At 35.0% G+C, this 15,429-nt stretch overlaps 1 protein-coding gene across 1 annotated transcript in view; it reads left to right on the forward strand.

Annotated features, from left to right (window-relative positions):
* Positions 1–15,429, forward strand: part of PPFIA2 (PTPRF interacting protein alpha 2) — a 643,396-nt gene that overhangs the window by 539,234 nt on the left and 88,733 nt on the right. Inside the window, exons 16-19 of the mRNA XM_007953155.2 lie at positions 1,776–2,013; positions 6,490–6,519; positions 7,821–7,951; positions 10,001–10,155. Coding sequence (XP_007951346.1) covers positions 1,776–2,013; positions 6,490–6,519; positions 7,821–7,951; positions 10,001–10,155 — 554 coding nt within the window. The remainder of the gene's footprint in view (positions 1–1,775; positions 2,014–6,489; positions 6,520–7,820; positions 7,952–10,000; positions 10,156–15,429) is intronic.

Consider the following 15,429-nt stretch of genomic DNA (forward strand, 5'->3'; position numbering starts at 1 on the left):
TGATTCCTGTGTGGATTCCTTCCCTAAAATACTAGTGCATTTTAAAGGCAATCAGTTTTTATTGTTGGTGATGGTAATGTTGATTGTTTTGTTTTCTGTGTTTAAATACAGAATGCAAAGATCAAAACATTACCATTCATTTTTCCAAATAAATAATATCTAGGCAGCATCTGATTTCCTGTGTGATCAAATTTCAATTGATCTCTTATTCAACTTGTCTCCCTAGGTTTGAGTCTCCTTTGCAATGAATAGATTTAGAGTTAATAACTCAAATTTCATCATACAAAAGAATCATGTTGCTTATTACCGTATTTTCCAGGAGTCAAATCATTTTGCCATTAAGCATTCTAAAAATACAAAATGCCTTTTTTCGTTTTTTAAGGTGATAATACTAAGCCATTTACATTTAAGAAAAAAATATCACAGGAGATATTTCTGACCCTCTTATCAAACTATACAATTCATTATAACAACTTTCTCTCTCTCTCTCTCTTTCTCTCTCTCTCTCTCTCTGTATATATATATATTTTTTTCAACTTAAGTTGAACCTTTATGCAACATAGCTAATGTTCTTTGTCCCTTGTTCCTTTTTCATAGTTGATTTGTAAATATTTTTGAAATTTCTCTTTTATCTAGAGGGAAAGGGTAATCGCTATTGTGGTGCCTTCACAAAAGCATTTTTGTCAACTGTGTTGCTTTTTTAATATTTTTTCATTATGTTCCATTATGCCTTAGATTTTATGATTTTAAACTTAATTTTAACTAAGGCTGGAGATATGTATACAAACACACACACACAAAAACACACAATATACACATTACTGAATTCCCTGGTATTATTTAAAAGGAGATTTGTTAAGTATATATGTTAATATTAAAAAGAAACACCCAGGATTTTATTTCAGTGCAAGATTATTGTGAGTGACCACTAACAAAGAGTCTATTGATGAATTCCTTTTTGTGTTTCCCCATTGGGTAAAAGGTTGTCTTCAATGTCTATAAAGGTATCTAGGATTCTAAAAGTCTATTTTTGTTTGTTTATTTGCTATGTTTTGTTGCCTGAGTTCAAATCTAAGATTAGAATTAGTGAAATGAATTAATCAGGCAGGCAAAGCTTTAAAAGAGTTTTTTAAAAGGTAGAAGGTCAAGCTAGAGTAGCTAGTCATTTGAAAAGGAGGATTTTCTGAATTTCAGCCAGGAAGTCTCTGAAACTTATTGAAAGGCACGGAGCCTAGAGAAGAGGGGTAAAAAAAAAAAAAAAACATGTATTTAAAAAACTATTTAATTTGATATACAGTGTCCACAGAATAATACAGTATTGACTTAAATGAATTCCAATTACCCTTATGTTGTCTAGTGGAGTTCAACAATGACAACCCCCCATATATTACAGCATAGAACTCCTTCATACAGTTTTCATGGATATAACCTTTATGGAAGCAGATCACCAGGACTTTCTTCTGTGGTGCCATGGGGTGCGTTCTTATCACCAACCTGGAGGTTAATGTTGTTGTTGTTATGTGCCGTTGGGTCGGATCCCACTCATAGTGACCCCTCCTTGGGTTTCCGAGGCAGTATCACTATGGAAGTAGATTGCCCCATCTTCCTTCGGAGGAGTGGCTGGTGGGTTTGAACCGCCAGCCTTCTGGTTAGTAGTCAAGTGCCTTAGGCACTATGCTACCAGAGCTCCTGGAGGTTAATAGTTGAATATAAACTGTTTGTACCACCTCCAGACTTAGAATGGCAATGAATCAATATTAAACTATGTCTTTCAGGCTCATTCAGGAAGAAAAAGAATCTACGGAATTGCGTGCCGAAGAAATTGAGAACAGAGTGGCTAGTGTGAGCCTGGAAGGCCTGAATTTGGCAAGGGTCCACCCAGGTACTTCCATCACTGCCTCAGTTACAGCCTCCTCACTGGCCAGTTCATCTCCTCCAAGTGGGCACTCAACACCAAAGCTCACCCCGCGAAGCCCTGCCAGGGAAATGGATCGGATGGGAGTCATGACACTGGTATGATGATGAGTCTAGAGTTTCCTTGTCCCTGGTAAAACTCATGACATATTAGTTAACATTTACAGGTATTTAATCTAATCTAAGAGCTTTCTGTGTTTTTTATTATTTCATTATTTCTAAAGCAATTCTATGATGTTGATACAATTATTAATTTCATTATGAGATGAGGAAATGATAACCAACATATCCCAAGGACACATAGTAAGTAAATGACAGAGCAGAAATCTGAATGGCTTATAACCACTAAGTACATTTTTAGTAATGGCATGTGATAAAATAAATTGGGACTGCTATTTTTTAAAACATATAAATAATAAAAAAATATTTATTATAATTTCTTCAATTTATTATTTAAATAAAATTTTATAAATGTAGAATATATAAACTATAAAATCATGATAAAAGTTATAAGAAAGGCCATAAAAAGTAATATGAAAAATCTCAATTTTGTTTTAGAATTTTATGGCACCATTTTTACACTCTGTACAAGTCTTTATATCTTTAATCTTTATATTTGAAATTAAGTATTGAAAGCTGACCTTAGGAGACCACTTAATATAAATGAGAGAAAAGCAAAATGCCATTTGTTAAGAATAATGAAGAAAAACCTCTGGGGAGTGTAAGTGGAATGACTACTGATACCATGATGTCATTTAAACTTCTCCTAATAACACTAAAGTTCTGAAGCTTGGCAGATAGGAGTGAATTGTGCATGTTCACACAGAGAGTTAGCAGTAGAGCTGGATTTTTCTTCAAAATCTGCCTAACTCAAAAGCACTGACTATTCTGCTTTTTTCTCTGTAATTACCCAAAATATGTTGAAATGAGAGCAATAATGACCACTAAAATATTCTGTTTATAGAAGTAAAATTTTATATTTCCCTAAAGGAAATTAAAAATTATATTACTGAAATGATACAATTTCAATTAAAAATAAAAACCTTAGATGAAGATTAATTAAGTTAATTAATAGGTCAAATAGTTTATACATTGTAAAATCTGCCACAAGTACAGGAAATGGAGAATGAAATAATTGATAATAGAGAATGATATTAAGTGTATATAGTGCTTTTGGTCAAAAGCCATGAAGCTATTATAAACATACCCATTGCCTCTATGTATATCCAAAATATATGTGAAGAATCCATTGACATTGTGTCAATTTCAACTCATAGCAACCCTACTAGGAGCTGTATTAGTACAGTGGTTAAAAGCGTGGCTGCTAACTGAAAGGTCACCAGTTTGAACCCACCAGCTGCTCTGTGGGAGAAAGATGTGGCAATCTGCTTCAAGTAAACATTTACAACCTTGGAAACCCTATGGGGCAGTTATACTATATCCTATAAGGAGCATTGGTGGTATAGTGGGTAAAGCGTTTGGCTGCTAACCAAAAGGTCAATTGGTGGGTCAAATCCACCAGCTGCTCCATGGAAGAAAGACAGGGCAGTCTGCTTCAGTAAAGATTTACAGCCTTGGAAACCCAACGGGGTTGCTATGAGTCAGAATCAACTCGATGGCACGAGTTTGATTTTTTTTTTTTTTTAAATAAGGTGGCTATAAGGAGCTCTGGTGGAGTAGTGGGTAAAGCATTTGGCTGCTAACCGGAAGGTCAGTGATTCAAGCCCACTAGCTACACTGTGGGAGAAAAATGGGGCAATCTGCTTCAGTAAATATTTATAGCCTTGGAAACTCAATTGGGGTCACTATGAGTCAGAATCGACTCAATGGCCATGAGTTTGGTTTTCGGTTTTTGGTTGCTATGAGTTGGAATTGACTCAACAGCAATGGGTTATATGTGAATAAAGATGCTTAATTAATTGTCTGCATGGCATCTTTAGGTATTTTGCAATAATATGTCATCTGGCTAAAACTGAGAATTATTTTCATTATAATTTGTATGAATATGTGTATAAATATGAATGCATATATATGCATACATATGTACAAAGTGTGTATATATATATAAAATGCTCTTACCCTAAGATAAAATGTCTTATAAACCAGTAAATGTCTCATTTCATCTTTTAAAATATATAATTTTCTATTAATAGACTTGCAGTTATGTAAATAGGTAAAGATATTTTTCTTTCATTTTAAAATTAAGAATTGAAATAGAAAGCAATTTACATAGTATGGCAACATTCCCCATTATCAAATTCTTTACCATTTTGGAGCTTCTCTGTGTTTGAGCAGTGATACTGACACACAATACTGGTTATACTATGACAAAAGAACAAATAAAACATTCTTAAAAGAGATACAACCAGAATGTCCTTTGGAAATGAGGATGACGAGATTTTGATTTGCTTACTTGGGACGCGTTATTAGGAAAGATAGCTGGCTAGAAAAGGTTATCATGTATGGCAAAGAAGAGGGCCAACGGAAATGAGGGAGACTTGCCGGGAGATGGGTTTGCACAATACACAACTATAGGTTCAAATATGCCAAAGATCATAAAGATGGCACCAGACCAGGCAACTGTTCTGTTTTATTACACATAAGGTCAACAGGAGTCAGAGCTGACGTGAAGGCAATTAACAACATGCAATGAAACCTATATAAAATAAAAATGGCCGATTTATTATTATTATTATTTAAAGGAAACAGCTACCTTTCTAAATCATCGAATCCTCTATCCTGTGCTCATTTTCAGAGTTGATATTCAAAATATTTAAAAAATAGACAGCACAGGCAATGGCCAATAAGAATAATCAACTAATCAGAACTGATTCCATCCAATACAGTGTAACTTTCAGCCAACTATAATACATTAATCTAATATTCTGAAGCACTTGTGATCTGCTTATTTTAGAAATCTAGGAGTCATCCATAAGATTTTATTGGTTAATAACATTACTGTCTCTGACTTAGTTTGTGTATGTGTAATATGTACTACAGAAAATAATAATGACCTACTTACACAAAAGCTATAGTAAGAATCTTGAACCCAAATAACAATTTAGTTAGCAGTCTAGATGTGTTTAGTCAAAACCTTGATTTCTGTAGTTCTGTTATTTTCTTGGGAGCTCTGGTGGCATAATGCCTAAGGCATTTGACTACTAACCAGAAGGCTGGTGGTTCAAACCCACCAGCCACTCCTTGGAAGGGAGGTTGGGCAATCTACTTCCGCAGTGATACCACCTCAGAAACCCAAGGAGGGGTTGCTATGAGTCAGATCTGACTCCACAGCAGTGGGTTTGCTTTATTATTAATATTTTTTTTCTTACATTTTTACAACATAGTCATTTGTCCCTTGAAAATACTTTTATAGACATTAGTGTCCTGCCCCTTGATAGTGCTATTATTTTTATTATACTCTGGTGGCATATGCCTAAGGCATTTGACTACTAACCACAAGGTTGGCAGTTCAAATCCACCAGCCACTCCATGGAAGGAGGACTGGGCAATCTACTTCCATAAACATTTACAACTTCAGAAACCCACAAGAGGTCGCTATGAGTGAAAATCGACTAGATGGCAGTGAGTTTGTTTTTTTTTATAGTACTATAATAATTTACATGTAATTTGCATATATGAAAAGGATGCTACTGCTCTCATACTTTTTTTGAACAACTATTAGTAAATTCATCAGTGATAAGTGAACATTATTGCATTATAATTTGAGCACTGAAAAAAATAGGGCAAATATTTAAATAAATCAGTAAAACAGTAAATTCTTTTTTAGCTAATGAAAGTTTTTACCAAATTCATTGTTGTTGTAGTAAAACAAAGCTATATTTTCATTTAGCTATAGGAAATACTGAAGAAACATTTGAACATTCTGAAGAAAATTAGAAATGTTAGTGACAGAAAATTAGACATTAAAAACATAGTATTAGATGTATTGTGTATGTTTATGGATTTTTTTTATTGTGATTTGGGTGAAAGTTTACAGAGAAAACATATTTTCCATTCAACAGTCATCCACATTTTGTTTTGTGACAGTCATGGCAATTTCCACAATATAACAGCACTCTTCCCACTTCCTGTCTGTGTTTAGCATTTCCATTTGTCCTTTTGTCCTTTTTTCTATCCCTGGGCAAATGCTGTCCTTTTGATCTCTTACGGTTGATTGATTGGTCTAATGTATGCGTACCTCCCTGGTATTATTGTTCACCTTATATGCCTATCTATCATCTGGCTGAAAATTTAACCACAGAGGTGAGTTCAGTTCCAGGCACAATTTTTGAGTATATTGTATTATGTCCTCATTGTATTCACTTTTAACAAGCAACAAATCCATAAACGTATATAAGGTGCTAACTTTGTCAGATGGAGTAAAATCAGTCTATTTCCTTAAAGCAACAAAAGTATAATATTTCATGGAATAATTTAACAAAAAATAAATTTTATTTATTTGAGTAAAATTAACAAGTACACTGAGTGACAAAGCTTTAGATTCTAGTTGAAATTATAAAATCTTCAAGTTGTAGTCACTGACTAGCTCTATTTTCTTTTTATTTCCAATCACAGCCAAGTGACTTAAGGAAACATCGGAGAAAGGTACTGTAGGAAACTTTTTATGATTTGCAGATAAATAATATTATGTTCTCTATGAAAGCTTAACAATGATAGTCCCTCCAGTTAAAGGTTTTTTTAAATTAACATAAAACATTTTAAAAAATTCAAGTGTTATTGAATTGTTTAAGTATGAACATAAAAACAAGGGCTTCCAAAATAAAAGTGTTTATGCATTTTGGGGCAATGATTAGATTATGAGGACTGAGCATCCTGAATTTCTAAACAATATTTACACCAGAAACAAATCCAATCAGTTCCCCCAATGCATAAGTCTTTATCATACCAAAACTATTGATGCATAACAACTTAACATAGAAAATAAATGAGACATTACCTGAAACACAGCTGTAAAATTTTTGCTTTTGTCATATTGAATTTTCTTTATCAGAACCTCCAGAACCGTATATGTCTTAATTGTGTTTTCCACAGTCTTTCTATATATTTCAGTACACGGTGATGTCATAAAAGAAATGGTATCAGTGTTGTGAAAAGTATTTCTTGACAGCTAATCTGATGATTAAAAATTTTGTTTTAATATAGCTCTATAGCTCTATCTCTGACAAAAATGATGGTCTCCTGAATTGTCTGAACCTGGAACTGAATGTTTCTTTAAAACAATTTCCTCCCTATTCCCTTTTCTTATGATTTTATGTGTGCCTTTGTCAATTTTTCCATGACTGGTAGTGAAATAAAACAATTTGAAAGATTATATCCTTAGATATATTTTTTTAATATAACACAAATCATTTTCTAACATACTGGAGTATATTTTATTAGCCTTAGTGATTTGAAAACACTTTATCGAAGTTATATCTTGCCAACTTTTCTTCTCACTTCAAAAGTCTCCCACTTAAAAGATAATGAAATTATAATAAAATGACTATATATAATGTTTATTTTTCAGTTAATTGGCTCAAATATGTGTTCAATATCTTTTTATATAGAGTTTACATACAGCATAGCTTTTCCATAGTCCCCAGATATGGATTTATAGTGCTTATGTACTCTGAAACAATATGCTTTGTGTAATGAATATATGATTTTTAATTGAAGTGTCTTCACTTTTAAATAGCTCTTTAATTCACACTCTTTGATAATGTGAATTTATATATGTAAGACCTCCGTATCCCAAAGGTTTTTTTTGTGTGTGTGTTTCTTATTGTATTAGGATTATTCAAATAGATTTGCTTTGTTATTTCTTCTTTTGTAATATTTCAGTTGAAATTCTAGACAAATTTTATCTGTTTTTTTTTTTTTTTTTTTTTTTTTTTGTTTCTTTCTAGATTGCAGTGGTGGAAGAAGATGGTCGGGAAGATAAAGCTACAATTAAATGTGAAACCTCTCCTCCCCCTACACCTAGAGCTATCAGAATGACTCACACCCTCCCCTCTTCCTACCACAATGAAGCTCGAAGGTGCGATTCTCCCAGAACACTGCTCATTGTACACTCCCTTCCCTTGTGTTATAAAAGAGATTGTTTTAAATTTTATATGGAATACCTGATTTGATCCATAACACTCTTTTTTAGTATTTTGCTTCTCCCTCTCCCCAATATCATTTATAAATTAACCAAATGTCTATTTTGTGATAAACTTTTAGTTTAAATTAGTTATATATTTGTGGTCTTGATACTAATCAATATTTATGAGACTAGCTCTCCTCTTTTTAGCAGATACTCGCTATTAAAATGTGGTTGGGCTATGTTGTTGTTGTTATGTGCCGTCCAGTCGTCCCCGACTCATAGCGACCCCTCCTTGGGTTTCCGAGGCAGTATCACTATGGAAGTAGGATTGCCCAACCTTCCGTTGGGCTATAGGCAAGACTTATTAGGAATAGTAACACAAAACTAAAGGAATTCTAAGACAGCAGTATAAATTAGGCCTATAGTGTAAGAAGCTCTGGTGATGCAGTGCTTAAAGCATTCAGCTGCTAACAAAAAGGTTGGTGGTTTGAACCTACCAGCTGCTCCATGTGAGAAAGATGATACAATCTGCTTCCATAAAGACTTACAGCCTTGGCAACCCTATGGGGCAGTTCTACTCTGTCATGTAGGGTCACTATGAGTCAGAATTGACTTAATTGCAGTAGGTTTTGGGATTTTGTAGTATAGGACCAATTAAGGTCTAAAAAATCCACTATTATACCTCATTACTTTCAGCAGACCATCCCGTGGGTGCTGCTGCTGCTAGCTATAACAGCTTCTCAAGCAAAAAATTCTTAGAAAGGAAAAATAAAATAAAAGCATTTATTTACTGGATAAATGTTAAATGAAAAGGGAAGTCAGGAATATCTGCTTCATTGTAACAACTCTTCACATTCCTATTTAGATAAAAAATTGAAAATAGATTTCTATAAAATTAATGACCAATAAATATAAGCATTCAGTTTACTTTATGAATGTATTTCCTCTTACTCTCTTCAATGGTAGTATCTCTGGACACATTGCTTATATAGACTAAAATAATGATCTTATAACAAAATGTTTTTGAAAACAAGGCTTTTGCTGCTGGAAAGCATTTCTTTTCTCCTCTTCCCTCTTCTTCCTTTTAAATTTGTAATTGGGAAAAAGGTTACTCCAGCTTCAAAAAAGAATAAATTATATTTAAACATAGGATACACTATTGTTTTCGAGTTTTACAAAATGGGAACTCAGATCAATCAGGATGAGTAAGTGAAGTTAAATAATTCATCATGGTATTGTTGAATTATTATTATTATCAAACTAACACTTGTAAAAAAAATAACAGCAATATTTATTAAACGTATCCTGTTAATATAATGTTGAATCTATTATCCATGAATTTAAACTAGACTAACTGCATGAATATCATTTGGAATTATCATATACCTAAAAGTATAAATGAGAAAAGTATGCATGAGAAGTATATGTAGTGAAAAAATATGTAGTGATCACTAGGGTATATGAGTTGCTTGTAGATACTGCCTAGATAATTTAAAATATAGTAAATTAGACTCCAAAACTGAGAGAAAGGTGGCTGGAGAAAAAATCCAGTGAAACAATAGGTGAAATTAGCAACTAAAATTTTATTATTACTTATATTTCTTAATATCAGTAATTATGTTTAAGATAAAAAGAACAAACTCTGAGAAAGAACCAGGTAAATGATCAACTGTTAAATAACGGAAGATCATTTAACATACAGTTGATAAGCCAGCCATTGTTCATTAAGTCATTAGAGACCATACACAGAATAAGAACAAAAAATCCGTTTGGAGCAAAACTAAATTTTTCAGAAATAATTTCAGTAGTTAAGGCCTTAATGGCTGAGGAAACTATACTTAAATCTTCCTAATAGAAAAAGTGGGGGTGAGAAGAGAAGAGAGAAAACAACATTCAAAGGCTACTTATTCTTCTTTTTGTACATTTAGAAACGAAACAAGCCTTGTGTACCTGTGGATGTTCAGTTAAAACAAGCAGTTTGCTCTCTTCTGTGTTTTGCAGTAGTTTATCTGCCTCCCTTGAGCCAGAAAGCCTTGGGCTTGGAAGTGCCAATAGCAGCCAAGACTCTCTTCACAAAGCCCCCAAGAAGAAAGGGATCAAGTCTTCAATAGGACGTTTGTTTGGTAAAAAAGAAAAAGCTCGACTTGGGCAGCTCCGTAAGTATGCAAGTATTTGATTTTGCACTGCAACACACTTAGTCACTTCTGAGTGAGTGTCTATATTTCTTTTCTTTTTTTTCCCTCCTATTCTTCTCTTTTCTACCTCTGTTTTATTTCACTTTTTAAGTCCAATTTAGCCTAGATAATACTTAACAAAATTTATAGTGAAAGCATATTGTAAAATGTTCAGTCCTTTTGATTTCTGTTAATAACGATAGCTAGAATTTACGTACTGCTAATTCTATGGCAGCTGTAACAATCTTATGAAGCAAGTGTTTTTATTATTATCCCTATTTTATTGAAGAGTACGCCATACTTTAGGAATTTGTAGAACTGAGCTAGCCATCCTCACATGAATGTTCAAAACTAGCTTAAAACCATTCAGTATATTGCCACTTAGAGAACGTTCTTGTTGTTAGGTGCCGTCAGGTTGGCTCCAAGTTACAGCAATCCTACATACAACTGAATGAAACACTGCCCAATCCTGTGCCATCCTCGTAATATTTGCTATGCTTGAGCCCATAGCCCCAGCCACTGGGTCAATCCATCTTGCCAAGGGTCTTCTCTTTTTTGCTGACTTTCTATTTTAGCAAGCTTGATATCATTTCCCAGGGACTGGTCCCTTTTAAAAACATTACCAAGTATGTCAGACAAAGTCAGGCCATTCTTGCTTCTAAGAAGAATTCTAGCTGTACTTCTTTCAAAACAGATTTGTTTGTTCTTCAGGCAGTCCATGGTACTTGCAGTATTCTTTGCCAACACCACAATTCAAATGTATCCATTCTTCTTTGGTCTTCCTCATTCATTGTCCAGCTTTCACATGCATATGAGGAAAGACCAGTTGCACATATGGAAAATACCATGGCTTGGGTCAGGTGCATCTTAGTCTTCAAGTGAAATCTTTGCTCTTTAAGACTTTAAAGAGGTCTTTTGCAGCAGATTTGTCCAGTGCAATACATCATCTGACTCCTGAACTGTGGATTCCATGGCTGTTGGTTGTGGATTCAAGTAAAATGAAATCCCTGACAACTTCAATCTTTTCTCTATTTATTGTGATGTTGCTAATTGGTCCAGTTGTGAGGATTTTTGTTTTCTTTATGTTGAAGTGTAATCCATACTGAAGGATGGCATCTTTGATATTCATCAGTAAGTGTTTAAAGTTTACTTCCCTTTCAGTAAGTTAGATTGTGCTACAACCCTTATGCATACCTTTCCTGATTTTAAAACATTCAGTGTCCCCTTGTTCTGTTTGAACAACTGCCCCTTGGTCTACATATGGTTCTTCATGAGCACAACTACATGGTCTGGAATTACAGTTCTTCACGGTGTTACCCATAATTTGTAATGGTGCATGCAGTTGAATGCCTTTGTATAGTCAATACAACACATGTAAACATTTTTCTGGTATTTTTTTCCTTCATCCAAGATCCATCTGACATCAGCAATGATATCCCTTGTTCCATGAACTCTTCTGAAACCAGCTTGAATTTCTGGCAGTTTCTTGTCAATATGCAGCTGCAACTGTTTTTAATTATCTTCAGGAAAATTTTACTTTATTGTAATATTAATTATGTTGTTTGATAATTTCCACAATCTATTGGATCACCTTTCTCTGGAATGGGCATAAATATGGATCTATTCCAGTCCGATGGCCAGGTAGCCGTCTTCCAACTTTCTTGGCATAAATGAGTGAGTGGCTCCAGTGCTGCATCTATTAGTTGAAACATCTTAATGAATATTCTATCAATTCCTGGAGCCTTTTTTTTCCCCTCCAATTCTTTCAGTGTAGCTTGGATTTCTTCCTTCTTCATTCAAAATACAACTAAGAAAGGCCTGCCTCCTCAAAGTAGAGTCAACTTAATGATGTGTAAAACTTCTTGGACCTACATTTAATGATGAGCATGATACAAAATGAGAAGAAACAGCTTTAAATATCCATTAATAATCAGAGTGTGGAATCCACAAAGCATGAAATTAAGAACATTGAAAGTTGTCAAAAATGAAAAAGAATGCATAAAGATCAGTATCCTAGCCATCAGTGAGCTGAAATGGACTGGTATTGGCCATTTTGAATCTGACAGTCATATGGTCTACTATGCCAGGGATGACAAATTAAAGAGGAATGGTGTGGCATTCGTCATCAAAAAGAATGTTTCAAGATCTATCCTGAAGTACAATGCTGTCCAACACAAAAACTACACCCACTGCCATCAAGTTGATTCTGACTCATAGAGACCCCCATCAGATTTCCAAGGTTGTTAATCTTTATGGAAGTAGATTGCCTCATTATCCTGCCATGGACCAGGAGGGTTGGAACTGCCTACCTTTTGTTTAGCAGACCAATGCCCTAACCACAGTGCCACCAGAGATCCTTTACCATACTGTCAGTGATAGGATAATATCTATACATCTACAAGGAAGACCACTTAATACTACTATCATTCAAATTTACACACCAACCACTAAAGCCACAGATAAAGAAATTGAAAATTTTACCAACTTCTGAAGTCTGAAAGCAACCAAACATGCAATCACGATGTATTGATGATTACTGCTGATTGAAATGCAAAAGTTGAAAACAAAGAGGAAGCATCAGTAGCTAGAAAATAAAGCCATGGTGACAGAAATAATGCCTGAGATCACTTGATAGAATTTTGGATGACCATCCACTTATTCATTGCAATACCTTTTCTCAACAGCATGAACAGTGACTATACACATGAACCTCACCAGATAGTATACAGAGGAATCACATTGAGTATATCTCTGAAAAGAGACAATTGAGAAGCTCAATATCATCAGTCAGAACAAGGCTAGGAGCGGACTGTGGAACAGACCATCAATTGCTCATATGCAAGTTCAAGTTGAAGCTGAAGAAAATTAAAGCAAATCCAAGAGAGCCAAATACAACCTTGATTATATCCCCCCTGAAGTTAGAGACCATCTGAAGAATAGATTTGACATATTGAACATAAATGACCGAAGACCAGATGAGTTGTGGGATGACATCAGGATATCATGCATGAAGAAAGCAAAAGTTCACTAAAAAGATAGGAAGAAAAGAGAAATTAAAAGTACAGAGACCTGAAATTAGAAAAACAAAGGTGAGGAAAAAGCTCGACATTTCTTAAGCTGAAAGAACTAAAGAAAAAACTCAAGCCTTGAGTTTCAATATTGAAGGGGGTTGGCAGCTTAAATCCACAAGCCACTCTGCTGAGCGAACACGGGGCAACCTACTTCATAAATTTTACCACTTGGAAACTCAGTGGGGTTTGCTATGAGTTGGAATCGACTCAACACCAGTGGAAAGGACAAAATATTTAATGATGCAGGAAGCATCAAAAGAAAATGGAAGAAACAGAGTCACTGTATCAAAAACAATTGACGTTCAATCATTTTAGGAGGTAGCTAGCATATGATCAAGAATTTAGGGCATAGGCATACATAAAACCTGGTTGTTATTGTTAGGTGCTGTTGAGTCAATTCTGCTTATAGTGACTTTATGTGCAACAGAACAAAGAAGTGCCCTGTTCTGTACCATCCTCACAATCCTTGCTACACTTGAATTTATCGTTGCAGATACTATGTCAATCCATGTCATTGAGAGCTTTCCCCTTTTTCTCTGGCCCTCCACTTTACCAAGCATGATATCCTTCTCCAGGGAATGGTCCCTCTGACAACATGACCAAAGTGGGTGAGACTAAGTCTGGCCAATCTCGCTTCCAAGGAGCATTCCAACTGCATTTCTTCCAGGACAGTTCCTTCCTCTGGCAGTCTATAGTTCTTTCAGTATCCTTCTGCAACACTACAATTCAAAGGCATCAATTCTCCTTCAGTCTTCCTTTTTCATTGTCTAATTTCCACATGCATATGAAGCTATTGAAAATATCATGGCTTGGGGTAAAGACACCTTGATCTTCAAATTGAAGTCCTTCCCCAGGTCCCTTGCAGCAGATTTGCCCAGTGCAATCCAACATCTGATTTCTTGATGGCTGCTTCCATGAGTGTTGATTGTGGGTCCAAATGGAATGAAATCCTTGACAATTTCATCTTTTCTCCATTTCTCATGATATTGCTTATTGGTCCAGTTGTGAGAAATGTTGTTTTCTTTATGCAGAGGTGTAATCCATACTGAGGACTGTAGTCTTTAATCTTCATCAAGTCATCTTCATTTTCAGCAAATTACATTGTGTCTTCTGTATATTGCAGGTTGTCAGTGAGTCTTCTTCCAATCCTGATGCCATGTTCTTCTTCATATAGTTCAGCATCTTGGATTATTTCCTCAGTTTACAAATTGAATAAGTATGGTAAAAGGCACACCTGGCACACACCTTTCCTGATTTTAAATCATGTGGCATCCTCTTGTTCTTTTTGAAAGACAACCTCTTGTTCTATGTATAAGTTCTTCATAAGCACAATTAAGTTTTCTGGAATTCCCATTCTTCTCAATGTTATCCGTAATTTGTTATGATCCACACAGTCAAATGGCTTTGCATCATCAATAGAATACAAGTAAACATTTTTCTGATGATATTCTTTGCTTTCAGCTAAGATTCAACTTACATCAGCAATGATCTCTTATTCCATGTTCTATTCTGAGTCCAGCTTTTTGAATTATCTTCAGAAAAATTTTACTTACGTGTAATATCGTTTAATAATTTCACATTCTGTTGGATCACCTTTCCTTGAAATGGGCACAGATATCAATATCTTCCAGTCAGTTGACAAGGTCTTCCAAATTTCTTAGCAAAAATAAGTACTTCCAAAGTTCTGGTAAGATGGTGGACTAGGCAGAAAGACTGCACAGACCCTCTTCAACAAAGAAAAGGGGAACCAATTAACACAGATACAGAAGATAATCCTGGAGCCCTGAGCCTTGAAGGGAAGGATATAGAAGTGGACTGAACTTCAACTAGGAGAAGAATTTGCATGAAAACGCCAAAAGAAGGAAACATACGGAGCTGTGGTCTGGCAGTGATCCTGATGGCACAGCTTGGATATTGCCGAGTGGTTTTAGGACCTAAGAATTAACCTAAAAATCTGCCTTGCTAACCAGGGACTGCATGGAGGACTGCTCTGGTGGTTGGGGAATAAAGGTTAAGCAGGGAAGAGGAAGATGGGCTGAGCAGTGGACTTTTGTCCATCTGGAGGGTGCAGCCGTTTTGATTGTTTACAAGCAGCATGACCATTTTGGATATTTAAAACGACAGCATTCTCCCAGATTCCAGGGACTTAAGAACAGGCTCCACTTGCCAAGAACTCCAAGGATAT

Source organism: Orycteropus afer, unplaced genomic scaffold (genome assembly GCF_000298275.1).
Source record: "Orycteropus afer afer isolate SDZICR_OR568_19922 unplaced genomic scaffold, OryAfe1.0 scaffold00375, whole genome shotgun sequence".
Taxonomy (NCBI): Eukaryota; Metazoa; Chordata; class Mammalia; order Tubulidentata; family Orycteropodidae; genus Orycteropus; species Orycteropus afer.